At 35.6% G+C, this 16,039-nt stretch overlaps 2 protein-coding genes across 3 annotated transcripts; one reads left to right on the top strand and one right to left on the bottom strand.

The window, feature by feature from the left end:
* The first annotated feature begins 1,728 nt into the window (after nucleotides 1-1,728).
* On the top strand, nucleotides 1,729-9,089 carry LOC103963297 (putative disease resistance protein RGA3). Of its 2 annotated transcripts, none has more exons than XM_009376103.3 (6): nucleotides 1,729-3,058; nucleotides 4,233-6,749; nucleotides 6,889-7,127; nucleotides 7,737-7,999; nucleotides 8,324-8,414; nucleotides 8,660-9,089. In XM_009376103.3, the coding sequence occupies exons 1-2, from the start codon at nucleotides 1,913-1,915 to the stop codon at nucleotides 5,826-5,828; spliced, it is 2,742 nt and encodes a 913-aa protein (XP_009374378.2). In that variant the 5' UTR covers nucleotides 1,729-1,912; the 3' UTR covers nucleotides 5,829-6,749; nucleotides 6,889-7,127; nucleotides 7,737-7,999; nucleotides 8,324-8,414; nucleotides 8,660-9,089. The 2 variants fall into 2 exon arrangements, with proteins under 2 accessions (XP_009374378.2, XP_048420604.1); XM_048564647.1 differs by having other exon boundaries at nucleotides 8,227-8,414.
* A 1,373-nt stretch (nucleotides 9,090-10,462) lies between these two features.
* On the bottom strand, nucleotides 10,463-12,331 carry LOC103963298 (expansin-A4). The gene is made up of 3 exons (XM_009376105.3): nucleotides 12,126-12,331; nucleotides 11,272-11,584; nucleotides 10,463-11,027 (listed from the first exon to the last, which is right to left on the bottom strand). The coding sequence occupies exons 1-3, from the start codon at nucleotides 12,271-12,273 to the stop codon at nucleotides 10,724-10,726; spliced, it is 765 nt and encodes a 254-aa protein (XP_009374380.2). The 5' UTR covers nucleotides 12,274-12,331; the 3' UTR covers nucleotides 10,463-10,723.
* Between the last annotated feature and the right edge of the window lie 3,708 nt (nucleotides 12,332-16,039).

Raw genomic sequence — 16,039 nt, 5'->3', positions numbered from 1 at the left:
CCTCCTCCTCCTCCTCCTCCTCCTCCTCCTTCTTGTTCTTCTGCAGGGGGTTGTTGGGTTTTCAAAATTTTTTTATTTTTTTTTATTTTTTTGGGTTTGCAGGTGGGGGGAAGAAAATGAAGATGGGGAGAAGAGAGAGGAGGGGGGGAGGGAGAGGGGAGGGACAAACTGATGGTTTTTTTTTCCTCTACTTTTATTATTATTTTAATATTTAAAAAATATTAAATAATTGTTTTTTAGTTTTTAATAATTTTTTAATAGAAAGTATGTCCCGAATCAAGCCACGTCAGAACTTAGCAGAAAAACTAACAGAAAAATTGACGGAGGTATGACATTGTCACAAATTTTTAAGATGCGGTATAACATTGTCAATTTTAAAAGATAAGGTATGAAACTGTCGTGACTCCAATAGTTGAGGTAGTTTTTTGTACCTTACCCTTTTTTTTTTTAATTTTACTTTCATTTATTATTTTAATATTTAAAAAATATTAAATATTTTTTTTAGTTTTTAATAATATTTTAATAATTTTTTAATAGAAAGTGGTCCCTGTCTATTGCCACGTCAGCATTTAACAGAAAAACTAACAGAAAATTTGACGGAGGTATGACATTGTCACAAATTCGTAAGATGCGGTATGACATTGTCAATTTTAAAAGATGAGGTATGAAACTGTCATGACCGCAATAGTTGAGGTAGTTTTTTGTACTTTACCCAATTTTATTCGCGTGCATAGCTCACCATGATTAAAAAAGATCTTTTCGCACGTGCATGAACACATCCAAAAAGGCTAGTATTTATAATATTAAGATACAAGCGAATAAACACATTTACATTGCTTGCGAAGATTAAACTTCAAACTATGAACGACCAACTCACAAAAATGAATGCCAAAAGCATGAGCTACAAAATAAGAGACTGAGTGCGTTACTCGGTGCATTTACACCATGCGAATAAGAAAACAACACACCTCATATTAATATACTGTTATTTTTCAAGTAATAAATTGTTATTGATACGTCAAAATAATCCTCATGTACCTTTTCTAATTAAGAACAAAAAAACAAGAAGATAAGAATATATGATGTGTTGTGAAACCTAGTGTGAGTGTCACATAGATTTATGATGAAGCAAAGCATGCAGCCAAGTATGATCAAGAAAAAAATGAGAGTCGAAAAGCTACCTGGCTTAGATAGTTGTTAGTTTGCTTTTTTACTATTGTGGTGTGTTACTTTGTGAGTGTAACAATTTTTTGGGATTATTCAACTTAGGTAAGTTTGAATTGACCAAATCTTTCATCTAGATCTGTATTAGATACATTCATATAAAGAGAAATGGACATATAAAATCATAATTTTCAACGTGTTGCAGTATAAATTCAGAGAGAAAAAGTCGGGAGAGAGAAATTGGTAAAAGAGAAGAAATGAATGAATTATATGAAGGGACACGATAGTGAGATTCTTTTAAAAATTAGATTTTTTATCTATTCTTTGTTATTTTACAATTTAACAATTAATTTTCATACTAATATTATAAATTATTATGAAAAAACAAGAAGTAACAAAAAATTTGTAAAGAGTCTTCTTTTTTATTTTAATCAGATAACGAGCACTCTTTTAAAATAATCTGCGTAGCATTTTTCTTAAATGAATCGTGAATGAATGGCGGATATTAATTTTAGTCGGTAGAGATAAAGTCTTCTCATCGGTCACCACTTGCACTTGCCTTGCCAGCTTTGGCCGCTTCTTTTGACTGTTGTGGGAATTATTACATGTGTTTGATAGGCAGGTTTGGATTCTGATAGAACTGATCATGCCAAATAAAAACAAGCGGTTGGTGTAAGCCATCACATCATCATTTGTATTTCCTTCCATCTAATCGAGAGAAAATTGAGAGAAAATTTAATCGATCGGCATGGAAGGGAAGATTGCAGGAGCCGTGTTTACTTTTTCTGTTGAGGGAATACTGTCGAAGGTGGCGTCACTTGCTGCTCAAGAACTCAGTCTTGCTTGGGGTTTCAAAGCTGAACTAAAACGGCTTCACCATTCATTACTCACCATTCAGGATTTCTTGCAAGCTGTTTCCGATCAACCACAAGATCGGGTCATGGTGGTGGAGGAGTGGGTGAGGAAGCTTAAAGCTATAGCTCATGAAGCTGACGATGTGTTGGATGAGTTCAAGTACGAAGTTGTTCGCCGTAAGGTTGAACTCCAAAATCATATGAAGAAAAAGGTACTTAACTTCTTTTCACTCTCCAATCCATTTGCATTTCGTTTGAAAATGGCACATAAAATTAAGAACATCAACCAGTCCTTGGTAGATCTCAAGGGTGAGGCATCTTTCATTGGTCTAGTTTCCAAGAGAATAGATGCAACCCCTCGAGGAAATAGATGGGACAGACAAACCAACGCATTCATTGGCAGAGATGAAATAACTGTTGGAAGGGAAGACGATGTCTCAAAAATAGTTACAAACTTGACCGACGCCAGATACAATCAAGAAAATCTTGCGGTTATGGCCATTGTGGGAATGGGAGGCATCGGAAAGACAACGTTGGCCAAGTCAGTTTACAATGAGGATCTGATACGCAAGTTTTTCGAAACAAAAATATGGGTTTGTGTATCGAACACTTTTGATGTCAATTTGATTCTACTCCAGATGTTAGAACAGCTTAATCCGACAAAAGTCCCTTCGAAAGATAACCAGAATGCTTTGCTTATGTTCCTTAATGAAGAGTTGAAAGATAAAAGATACTTACTTGTACTTGATGACGTTTGGAATGAAGATTCCGAAAAATGGAATAATTTGATGGAATGTTTATTTAAGCTTAAATCTGCTGGGGGATCCAAAATCATTGTCACTACTCGCAGTACAAAAGTTGCATCAATATCAGAAAAACTACTTCGACGACATGGTCTGGGAAAACTTACTGTGGATGAATGTTGGTCTATCATGAAAAAGAAAGCCTTCCCAAATAGCAGTGCTCATATAGTTCCCCAGTTCAAGACAATTGGAATGAAAATTGCTGAAAATTGTGGTGGTATTCCATTGATGGCAAAGGTACGTACCATTATTATACCTCATATAACCTGGAATTTGCACTTTTTTTTTTACATGCTTTTTATTTATAAATTAGGACAATATATACTTGCATCCACCACAGGGGGCGCATCACTTATAAATTAGGACAAGGCATTGTGACAAACGTATTAGTCGGAACCATTCATTTTTGTAATTATCATTTAAAAATCATCATTACAAAATTTCATTTCAAATCATAGATATTAGCTATCTGATATCATAGATATTTTATTTGGTATCAACATCGTCGATCCCTTCAAATTTTAGTTATATCATTTGCAAGATGATTGAATTGAGTTCAAATTTTGAAAGTATAATTTACGTAGATTGATTTTTCATTAATTGATATAACATGTACAGCTCACTTATGCATTAGATGGTATACAAAAAAATGTGTGGTCTCTCTTGACATTTTCTTAATAAAAAACCAACATTAGTAGCTTATTGATTTCAACAAGACAAAAACTAAACAAAATTAATTCATCACCCAACAAATCAAGAATATAACGTTTTTTTAACTAGTTAATGGATATTTCGGGAATTTGACAAACACGGAAGCTAGTATCACATTTTGCACATGGCTTAGACGTTTCCTAGATATATAATATATTGTACAAATTTTATAATTGAAACCATTCATGTTCATAATAATAATTAAAAGACCGTCTCTACACAATTCATTCATTCGTTTAGTTATTTATGTATCAAACAAATGGATACTTGAAACCAACACTGTCAATTTGTTTGTGTTCAATACATATGAATGACTAAAAAGTCTCTAATGTGATCGATATTTGGTATGTAGTATGCAAACTGATCCAGGCCGTTTGAATCTTAGTTATATTATTTGCAAAATGATTGAATGGTGTTCGAATTTTGAAAATTCAATTTACATGGTCTTCCAAAGGGAATCAATCTAGTTAGAATCAGTTAAATTAGTTAAGTGACTTAAGCCAACTGCATTATTACTGGATGAATACTTTGTTATAACTCAAGTGTTTTCTACATTGTTGTAGGAAACTTTTGAACCTGATTATAACTATGCCCTCTTTTTCAGTCATGTATTTTTCTTTTCATTTTTCATCAACTTCAGTTAAAACTACTATACTCTATGAATCATTATGTGATAGAAACTCTCTAATCCAATCAACAGGTTTTGGGAGGCATTTTGCACACTAAAAACAGTATTGCTGAATGGTTGTTGTTTAAAGAAAGTGGAATATGGAACAACCTACCGAAAGGAGAAGATAGAATTATGTCAGTCTTGAAGTTGAGTTTTGACAATTTAGAATCACCATCATTGAAGCAATGTTTTGCATATTGTTCAATGTTCAAGAAAGATTTTGAAATTCAAAGAGAGAATTTGATTCAACTTTGGATGGCTCAAGGACTACTCCGCCCTTCACTTGGCGAAAGTAAAGATATGGAGGATATAGGCAATGAATATTTTGAGATTCTATTGCAGAGCTCCTTATTTCAAGATGCTACATTGGATTATAATGGCATTATTAGCGAATGCAAGATGCACGATCTTGTGCACGATTTGGCAAAACTTGTATCCAGATTTGAAAGCTTGACAGGAGACTTCCATGGCATAGATAATACAAATGAGATTCGACATGTTGCTCGAGTTTCTACTTCTATACTGAAAAAAATTCCAGAAAGAAGTGCTGGAAAATTGCGATCACTGGTCTTTGAAGAGGGTGAAGTTCCTATTAATATTCTGCCACGGTTCAAAGCTTTACGCATCTTGAATCTAAGTAATGCTAATATTGAAGAGTTTCCAACTTCAGTTGAAAGGCTGAAACACTTAAGGTATCTTGACATTTCTAAAACAAGGTTCAAATTACTCCCCAGCTCTATAGGCAAGCTCTATAACTTACAGACGTTAAGAGCAACAAATTGTGCCCTTCAAGAGTTTCCAAAAGAATTGCAAAACTTGGTCAATCTGAGGCATATTTATTTTGATGAGAGTACAAAATTTCCACAGGGGTTAAGGTGGTTGACTTGCCTTAGAACGTTACCATACTTTTTGGTGGGTAATGAGATTGGTCGTCGAATTGAAGAGTTGGCTGGCTTGAAAGAATTGAAAGGTGAATTAGTTGTTTGTAATCTGGAACACGTAGACAATGGAGAAGAAGCAAAAAAAGCTAAACTAGAGGACAAGAAAAAAGTATGCCATTTGACACTCAGATGGACGAGATATAGGTCAACAACTGACAACAATGACGAGGGGGATGTACTGGAAGGCCTCCGACCGCATCCTGATTTAGAGAGCTTGAGTATTGAAAACTTCATGGGCGATAAGTTTCCATCGTGGATGATGAGTAGACCATTACAACTCAACAACTTGAAGAAGATTCAGTTATTTGGATGCAACAAATGTGAAGCAGTCCCACCGCTTGGTCATCTACCCAATCTTACGGAGCTTAAGATTAGCGGAATGGCTAACTTAAAAAGTTTTGGAGTCATTGATTATGATCTTGCCCCCGATGTATTCGGTTCTTGTGGTTCTCTTGAGAGATTGATTATTCGTAATTGTGAAAAACTGAGGCAGTTGCCGGATGGGCTAGACACACTTCCTCTCCTTGAGTACCTGGGTATATACAGATGTCCTAATCTAGAATTGATTCCAATTACACAGGGCATGGCATCGCTACGCAGATTAGAGATTTATCATTGTGAACAATTGTCACGACTACCGAGTGGGTTAGACTACTGCACCTCTCCAGAAGTTGGTTGTTCATAACTGCAGTGGTTTGTCTGGCCCATTGAGTGGGCTTCAAGGCTGCACCTCTCTCGTGGAATTGTTTATATGGCGTTGCATTAATCTGACATCAATTGAAATTAAAGGCGGCGCGTCTCTCACCACTCTTCAGAAGTTGACAATCAGATATTGCGATGAACTATCGAGCTTACCTGCTCTTCCACAACACTTTCCCTCTCTTCAGCAATTGTATATAAGTGAATGCCCGAAGCTATCGTCGTTTGGTGTCCAAAGTAGCAGCATTGAGGAGAAATGCGTTTCAGATTTGCGCACAATGATACCCCTTCAACAACTGAGGATTGAATACTGTGAAGGATTGGAAAGTTGGGTGAGCGGGCTGCAATTCCCAGTCTCTCTCGAGTGGCTGGCAATAAACGATTTCCCAAATTTAGAGATTCTTCCAAGTTTAGACAACCTCAATTCTCTCTGTTATTTGGAGATCAGAAATTGGCGAAAGCTAAAATACTTGCCGGCGGGACTACGGTGGCTCCCTCGCCTTGAGGAAATTACAAATGGGTCCGTTCTGGGAGGAGCTCGATTCCTTCCCTGATTTTGGAGTTGGATCATTGATGCATCTTACAATGCTAGACTTGTGGGGTTGGCCTAAGCTCAAGTCCTTGCCTCAACAGATTCAACACTTCACTTCTTTGACAGATTTGATGATAGTTTCATTTGACGGAGTGGAGACTTTGCCAGAATGGTTGGGTAACCTTACATCCCTTACACAGTTGGAGATTCAAGATTGCAAGAATCTGTTGAATTTACCTAGTGTCGAAGCTATGCAACGTCTCACCGAATTACAAATCCTAGACATTTCCGGATGTCATCCTCTTTTAGAGCAAAAATGCACCAGGGACAACGGCACAGATTGGCCTAAGATTGCTCACATTCCGAATATCACAAGTACGTTTTGCGATTCTTGAAATCGAATTGCAGGGTACATGTTATAATGTTTATCTCTTTTGTTCTTTTATTCATCCACACAAAAAATTTCGAAAACTAACCAAAGTTGTTTATCCTTCTCCGTTTTGTTTTAAATTAGTTAAGAGTCTGGGACAACGGTTGGATTGAAGCTACGCAACGCCTTTAGAAACTGCAACAAATGAGTTGCGGAAAAACCAAAGTATGTACAGTGGATATTCATGGATGCAACTTCCGCATTGGAATTAATCCCTGTAAGCTTTTCAAATCCGCACCTCCTCCTCTTCAGTGGCATCTATATTTCTTTTGGCATGCCGTGGCGTTTTTTCAGGATGCTCAATAGGTGCAAACTGAGTACAGGTACTGATGCATAAGATATTAAATTTCTCGCTCTAACTTCATTTCTCCAAAATGTACTTTAAGTTATAGTTCTTATCAAGCAAGAAAGCCTCTTTTTTTGGTACCATGTGGGCATTCTCCTTTACATGTTATCTTTCTTAATTTCGGCAACATCAATCGATATGTTAACTTTCTTTAGTTCATTTGTATGAGTGTTGAACCACTAGCTTAATTACCCGTTCATGGTTAGAAACTTGGAAGAGTAATGCTTCTAATCATGTAAAACCATATTCATATAATAAAAAATATAGATTTACTGCAATTACTTTTCGTCTATTATTATTCTTATGAAGATTTTGCGCTGATATTTTTATGATTATGTGATTTCTGAACAGATTTTTGAATCGTATGAACAATGACTTGAATTCAGTTGATTATTTAATTGATATTTCATTTCCCTTAAGTAGCTTGATGAACTGTCAAATATCTGCATTATTGTAGAAAATTAGGTTAAGAATCGTCAGTTGCAAACTAAGTTAGGGATTTTATAATTTGGCGAATTTAAGAAATCTGCGAAAAGGTTTAAAACCCCGAAATTGATCAAAATTCACCATTGGCGGGTTCTGGCAGGAATCAACTTCATGATGTTCAAGGTTGATCATTGCAGCTTGAATTATTACATTTGAAATGGTGGACAAAGCTCAAGTCTCTGCCTCAGTTAAATTTAACTGCTTTATGTATCGACTATTTGAGGGAGTGGAGGCTTTACCAGAGTGGTTGGGGAACATTACATCCCTTAGAGAGCTGGGGATGTAGAATAATTTGATGAATCTACCCTCTGCCAAGGCTAAGCAACGCTTCGCCAATTTACTGTCGCAGTGAACTTAAGCAATGTAAGTTTTTCAAATTCCCTCCTCCTTTCCTCTTCTAGTAATCAAGTCCGACTTACTATATGTGCTATGTTCCAATAGATAATATATAATCTTTTAGTATCCTTTGAATACTATTGATTTTGTGTCTGTAACTATATCGCTCAAGTAATTTGAACTGTTGAGTACCCGTTTTACTGCTGAAATTATCAGGAGTGATATTTTTGTTATTTTTGTGTCTTTCCAAGCAGAACGTTCAAGATCTTGGGACTTTTTGGGATTCAATGAGAAATTTAGTTGAAGAGCAATTATCGAAAGTGATATTATTGTTCATGTGTTTGAATGTAGGATTTGGGTGGAATCTGAGCTTTAAAGAGGAAGGTTTTGGCCTGCCTCCCCAGAGGTAGAAAGGTGCCTATGAAGGCTGCAAAAATTTCAGGTGCAACAAGATAGTTTCCATAATTTTCAGTTATTACATAATATACTAGTCACTGGTACAAATATATAAACCAATTATTACTTTCAATTGTTATACTTTTTTGTGAAAACAAACAATAACTAAATCATAAGCAAGAATGTTGTGCATAGTCACCTATGTATGTTCCGCGTTACACAATTTTTATAATTGTATTGCTTCTGTACATACTAATACTTTGTAAACTATATAAAATGTTCATGTTGCAGCAAGCTCATTGGACCTCTATATTAGTCTCGAGAGTCTTCGAGGGATGTTTTCGTTCATGGAACTCACTCTGCCTCAGCGGTGGCAGGGAATGCTGTTGAGGATGTAAACTTTTATGGCCTAGGAAACGGAAGAGGTGTTCCGGCTGCAAAAATTGCAACATATAAAGTATGCGAGCTTTTCTGCTGCGGTCATATCTGGTCAGAGCATGTAACGTCTCAAATGTCTCAGGAGGTTGTTGAGAAATTTACGATGCCAACAAATTCGAGGGGACTTAATTGTTCATCCTTCAGCGGATTACCTTTCGTTCTGCAGGCCATACTTGTTTTCTTTGTGATGTTAATGTTAACGTGTTCCGTAATTCTTCTCAAATGGCAGTACTTATTGTGAATCTAAAAGTATTGAATTATTGTCATTTTTCTTGTTTCTTCACCGAACTCTTTTCAACTGGAATGTTTCTTCTAGATGTGAGAAAGATTGTGATTATTTGTATGTATCAAACAAATGGACGGTTCATCATAAAAATGTTACTTGGTATCAACATCGTCAATTTGTTCGTGTTCGATACAAATATATATGGATGACTGTAAAGTCTCCAATTTGGTTGATATTTGGTAGCAAAAACAGATCTAAGCCCCTGAATTTTGGTTATTATTTGCAAAATTATTAAATTGTGTTTGAGTTTGAAAAATTCAATTTTCATAGATTGGTCTTTCAGGAGGTGTAAAAACTTCAGCAAAAGGAACCAATCTAGTTAAAAATCAATTACATTAGTTAAGTGGCTCAAGGTAGTTGCATTATTATGAGATGAATTATTTTGTTATGACTCAAATTTGCATTTGTTAGGTTATGTCTAATCTAATAATTAAAAGTTAAAACTTTAAAGTTAAATTTGGAGTTAAATTTGACTCTAGTGTGATATGTAATTCCCACTACACACCAAATAAGAGTCAAATATAACGTTTGAAATCAAATACATAACCATATATGATTATTTAAATCAAATATGAATTTGCACTTAATTATACGGTCATTCACTGAAACATATTTTATGACTATGCAATGTACGTAAGCTTTATCTCTAATTCATATCCCTTGAGTGATTTGTTGTTATATTGGACTAGGCAGAAGTGGGATTCCAGTACAAACTCATGCGCGAGAATCATTTTTCACACTTTCATGTTTCCTTCTCAGAAAATCTTAATTTGGATAAACTGGTAAGCTCTCATCCCTTTAATTATCCTGAATGAACATTCGTTGTTTGACGATGGTTACAAAAAAAATTTCCGCACTATTTTAAGTAATCTTTGATTCAACGCACTTTTTCGAGAATTTAGATATCACATCTATCGATCACCTGATCACATTTCTCACAAAGGGGAAATACATTCCATTTGTACTTGGATAAATTCCAAATGATAGTTCCTTTCTTTTTGTCCAAGTTTCTGTTTTGTCTGTCACCCTTCACAACAATTAGTTGCCCTATGACAATAAAACAAGCCTTTGCTACAGCACATGCCCGTGTCCAGGTGGCCATGTTCTGCTGTATGTTAGATGCAGGCCTTTACATATTGCTGAAAAGGATACAACACCAACTTCTAATAAGAAGTCACTACTTGCTACCAACAGCCAAAAAGAACAACTTGAACGTGATTGTGTGGATAAGGTTGTGTTGCCTCATATTCTTTTGGATTCTGCAGGTAAGTTATCAAGAATTACCTACTACTGCGACGTCATGTTGACTGATTGACTTGAAATATCGACACTAGTGGTATCACGAGAAAGTTGTTTGCCATTAAATGTTATGTCGATTGTAATAAAGCTCTTTTTATTATTATTATATATATCATTAAGGTTACAATTGAGGAAATTGATTACAACCTGAATGAGGTAAATTTCGTTTCTCCAGAAAATCTCAAATGTGAAAGGCTCAGCGGGTGTATTTTATTTCACCTCAGCAGACCTTCACTTCACAACTACTCTTTGCTTTTGCACTTGGAAGCTTAAGGGGAAAAAATGACGCAGATAGATATACAGATTTTTACCAATAATCTAGTGGGATAATTCTAAAATTGCCCCCCGGAGAATGTCTGGCCAAACTGCCAATTACCAGGCGCCACGTTGTAGCTCGTGACGGTGCTACCGTCACTGGTGGTGACTTGGAAGGAGAGGGCTTGGCCATTGAGGTAAGAGTTGCTCTGCCAGTTTTGACCCCAGTTTCTTGACATGGGTTGCCACCCTGTTCTGGACCCCTTGATTGAAACTGAATGGACGTCTCCTGCACCAGCCACGTTGGTGATCAAAACCAGGTTGAAGTAGGAGTGGCCGTTGATGGTGAATCTTATTCCTCCTTTCTTCATACAAGGTACTCTGCCAAGACCAAAACACAAACACCTCCCATTAGTAAGAAATTGTAAGGTGTTAACTTGTAATTATAATCGACTAATGTTCGCTTTCAGATATCTGACTGTGTTAGATTATCACTACTTGAGAGTCATGCGTATTTCAGAAAGAATTCACTCAATTAATCATTTAGATTCTCAGTCTGATAACATAACATCTTTACATTTCCGATAAGCATTGTAATTTCACCGTGATTAACTTCAAGGCCTACCTTCTGAAGGAAACCGGCACGATTCCAGCACGGTATTGAGCAATCTGCAAGAAAGCAGGCTCGGCCAAATCGAAGTGCTGGAGAGGAGGATTGCACCATCCGCCATTGTCGTTGGACTCAGCAAAGTTAGGAGGGCAAAAGTTTGTAGCAGTAACAATAATGGATCCAGGACGGCACCATCTCGGGTCATTGTTGCACATCATTTCATAACAAGATCCACAGCTCAAGCCATTGTTGAACAATGCTGTGCTCAAAGCAGCAGTGTTGGTTCCATACCCCTGGCTGTACAGATTCCCATAACCACATGCTCCTCCTGCAAAATTTCAAATCAAATTAATATCAAACCCCAACACTTTAATTAAACACTCTGTTTACGCCGTTGGATCAACGGTGAGCCGTTCAACCAGGGATCTATCCATAGTTTTGTTTCGTTACTAAAATGTTATTCACACTTCCAGTTTTAACTCATTTGGACTATTTCTACAAGAAACACTTCAGCTCATAGAAAAATATAAAATATATCATTGCAACTTAATCACCTCCAATACATAGAAACGGTACTTCTATAAGCAATTTTTTTTTTTTTTTTTTTGGTACAAACGATATTATCTACACTAAGGATGGAGGAGAGTGGACTTGGCCTTACAATGGGATACCAATAATATGGTTCAAATTTACCTTTGGCGAGAATCGAATCTAAGACCTCTCACTTACAAGTGAAAAAGAACTAGATTGTACTACTAAGTGCCAGAGGCATTACCGCCGCCATAAAACCTCTCAGCAATTTTAGTTGTCTAAAAACACTTTTTTCTTACCGGGGTAAATAATTAATGACACTTGAGTTTTGAACTTACCCATTGTGCCAGAGGCATCACCACCGCCGTAAAATGTGGCATGAGCGCCTTCCCAGCTACCATAAACTGCCAACACACCATGCAGATGTAGATTGAGGAGAACAAGAGAGAGGGCTATAGAAGCCAAAGACAATGGATGAGCTGCCATTTTTTGTGACTGTAGTTTTTGTGTAGGGCATGGTGGAGTTTATTTTGTGCTTAGAGTGCACGAGGGTTCCTCTATTAATAAGGAAACTTGGGAGGCTAGTGAGTGAGTCTGTTTGCATATGATATCACAGAAAACAGCCACAAGTGATTGAGGAAAACAAGTGCACATGCCGGTTGTGGTTGGGATTACCAACCGATATCCCCGTGGGCCAAACTTTCCACATGCATTTCTCATCCATTAAATCTCTTACAAATTTTAATAAATTATATGATCTGATTTTCTTTGATGGCACTTATTTTGCTTTTCGTGTTCTTCACACATTTAGTTTGCCATTTCATTTAACAAATTAATATTTCACTTTGAACGCAGTCGGGTATTTGATTTAGAGTAGACTACTTCAATTACATTGGACCAATGACCTAGTCGTTGATTGGTGAACTTATAAATGCTGAAACCGGACTGATTGAATTGGCCAACAATCCAACATATATATTTCATCTTACAAATCTCGTCTAGAGAGGTGAGACTTTAGACAATATGCTTGGACTCAGTTTCAATCTTGTTTGGTTCCTATCATCAAATGGGTATGTGAATGATGACAAATTAGAAGTGTCAATAGCATTTTCTTTTAATCTTTGGTGCTTAATTACACTTAAATAAAGGTGATAATTCTTAGTTTGGGGCCCAAGAAAGTTGAAAATGCCCTTCTATTGGTTGAATAATGGTAGGTAGTCTTAACAGATAATGGTATCTTTGCACATGGGAGAAAATTTTGCTTAATCAAAATATGTTTACTTTCTAATCTTTTTCCATTTTTCTTTCAATTTTTATGAACATTAATCCTTAAGGGAGAAACAAAATTAAGGGGATATAAAGTACCATTTGTGAGCTTGCAAGTAGAAGTTCCAAATCTGTGCAGAATGTGAATGGCAACTTGGAGTAGTCTTGAGCACTGCTCATGGTGGGAAGTGGCCGAGTCCCACCCATTATTTCGTTTTCGTGCTTCGATTTGGGTAGTGCATGTGTTATGTTTTGTCACTGCCCCACCCTCATACATATATTTCTTCATTCAAGTACCATAGCATTAACTTATTAAAGGCAATAAATTAAAGTCTTACTTCCAAGTTGAATTTGGCTTGGAATGGTTTCTCTTTTGTGGTCATGTGATCTCGTTTAATACAATGGAGATTGAGTGTCATTGTGTCAAATGATTATAGATATTGATTATATCTAAATAAACGGCCTTCAAATTACAATCATAATATATAAAATTCTTGTTATACCATGATGTATGCGTATTATACAAAAGTATTTATGCAGGACATCTGCTCTTTATTAAATGATGAATTTTATATCTTTGGACAATAATATCAACATTTTATCGAAAATATAACCAACGTTTGGTCCAAAAAATAATTGTGTATTATATATGATATGTGTAAGTCAAGACAATAAACTTTCTAGGCTCCTATCCATTTTCTGATATCCATGTAATATATTTAATTTACATTTGTATGCTTGTATGATGTGTGAATTGTATAAATTATTAATGATTTTTTTTTTCTGAAAAAAAAAAGAACTCTGGTGTTACGTGGGCATGGCGGACAACAGGAACTATATGTCCCCTTTTCGTTGGGCATTTGGTCACATGGATGGCCGACTTACATTGAATAGGTGAGAGCCCTCATGCCTGAATTTTGGACCGCCAAATTAAGGCAAGTAGCTGGGAACTTGAGGTTATTAGAGGCTCAGGACCAAACCGATGTCGTACTGCCCTCAAATTTGAATCATGGGGCATTTGTCTTCTGTAAATATTTGGATATATAATGTGATATTGTGAATGTGATCATGCAAAAAGCTCCAGAATCCGATCCATCGAAATACGTCAGAAGCATGCGTTCTTTGAACTTGTGAACTGCAACACCTACGCCGAAAAAGGTTCTAACGTGTATATATCCGTCGGACGTAGAGATATTTTCTTGGAAATGGCCAAGAAGAATTTAATGTAAATTGATAATGAAAATAGTTTTTGCAAATATCACTCTTTCATAAATACATTACCGAATAAATTTCACATAAACGTGTGTAAAAAATTGTATAAAAAATAATACCACATATCCGCCCATGTATACAGTTTGTCAGTTAAAATAGTTTGTCACTCATTGAACGACATCATTTGATGGTTCCCAAACTTTTTACATGAGTTTTGGTTCAGGTCTTGTCATCTTGTTTCCAACTTTTGATCTCCAATAATATAAATCATTGTCATACACGTGTGTATGTTTATGTAGGAAGTAGTGAAAGCAATTCACTAACATACAAAACCCTAATTACAGGTGTCACCACAGCCTATCTATTACTCTATTTGATGTCAGTTGAGGTATTGTTTTATAGGAAAATTAATGAAAAAAGTTTGAAAACTTTAAGTTTTAACGATAAGGAGAAAATAAAGTATAAAGTGAATAGTACCATGATTGACTTTTTAGTGTAAAAATGTGGTTTTTACTTTTTCGTTAAAATGAACAGTACCATGAGCTTTTCGTTAAAATTCCCGTGTTTTATTTTAATTTGGTCCTAATCAAAGAATTAATTAAGAGATGGAACAAAAAACTTAAGCTCAAGTGTTCATGAACCATGATTAACAGGACAAATGATTCAGATTAATTGTCTCACGTTTGTCTTATGCATGACAAATTATTAACAAAATCTTTTTCTGTATTATATCCTCATTAGAAATTTCAATTATTTACTCTCAATCTACCGACCAGGGCCTTTTAAAGCGAAAATAGCAGCAGGTTATATCAATATAGGTGCCAGCATAGCAATTGAAGATGTGGCAGGTTTGGATTACTATTATATTTTCATTATTAAAAAGAAAGCGGAATCAAATATAAGACTCACACTTATAACAATAAAATTGAGCGAAACATACATACAATGTCCACAACTCATAATTTACAAATCTTATATGATGTGAGCATCTAATTGTGAAAACCAAATGGTACGTAACGGTTAAAGAGGTCCGAGATCGTTTAAGCAACTGTATTGTTTGTTTCTTTAACTAAAAATCATGATTTGTAAGTTGTCAGCAATGGTAAATGTATTAATAGTACATTTGTTGGTGCTTTCGGTTTTCACTGCGGCTAACTCATTTGGATTTGCATGATCAAATTATTGCACGTCAACAAAACATAGATAAAGCTATTATTTAATTAGTTATTAGAAATAAAGTGAGTCTGAAAAGCTGGAGATATATCATATACATGTCGGTCTGCAATCTTAGAAGCACATGCAAAGTTCTGTGTTTTCGGCCTTTAGCGTTCATGCATGCATGCATAACTTTTTCCTCAATCTTTGATATATTCATAAACCTAAAAGTTAAAAATATTGTATATCCCATGCCAGCAGTTACGACAATATATAACGTATTTTTTGTGATCTGCAAGAAATGAAGTTTGAGGAAGCATCTTAAACCACAGTTTTGTCCCCACGTCAAAACCCATACTGTTCCCTTGCCTTCAATGTAATTCTTGTCCACGCGTGAAGGGAATATTTGAGTTGAGATTTTAGGGTTTTAATTAAATTTTGTAGCAATCCGGAAGGAAGGACTTGCAATCTTTACTGCAGATCATTGTGTATGTTTTGTTAAGGATTGTCTTAAATAGGATCTTTATAGATTGTCTTAGGATCTTTATTCTTATTTAGCAAAGATACGATATTCATTAATAGAAAAATTGAATACGTGCAACATTGAGAATATGGTGCA

Source organism: the organism of the source record quoted next, unplaced genomic scaffold (assembly GCF_019419815.1).
Source record: "Pyrus x bretschneideri cultivar Hongxiangsu unplaced genomic scaffold, Pyrus_bretschneideri_v1 Contig39, whole genome shotgun sequence".
NCBI classification, from domain to species: domain Eukaryota; kingdom Viridiplantae; phylum Streptophyta; class Magnoliopsida; order Rosales; family Rosaceae; genus Pyrus; species Pyrus x bretschneideri.
This window is presented reverse-complemented; position numbering and strand designations above follow the sequence as displayed.

Bases quoted from the DNA above. Each gene is read 5' to 3' on its own strand.
- LOC103963297 (XM_009376103.3), top strand. From the start codon at position 1,913: ATGGAAGGGAAGATTGCAGGAGCCGTGTTTACTTTTTCTGTTGAGGGA. The intron at 3,059-4,232 runs GTACGTACCATT...TCCAATCAACAG, and splicing joins GTATTCCATTGATGGCAAAG to GTTTTGGGAGGCATTTTGCA.
- LOC103963298 (XM_009376105.3), bottom strand. From the start codon at position 12,273: ATGGCAGCTCATCCATTGTCTTTGGCTTCTATAGCCCTCTCTCTTGTT. The intron at 11,585-12,125 runs GTAAGTTCAAAA...GAAATTTTGCAG, and splicing joins TGATGCCTCTGGCACAATGG to GAGGAGCATGTGGTTATGGG. The intron at 11,028-11,271 runs GTAGGCCTTGAA...TGGTCTTGGCAG, and splicing joins GTGCCGGTTTCCTTCAGAAG to AGTACCTTGTATGAAGAAAG.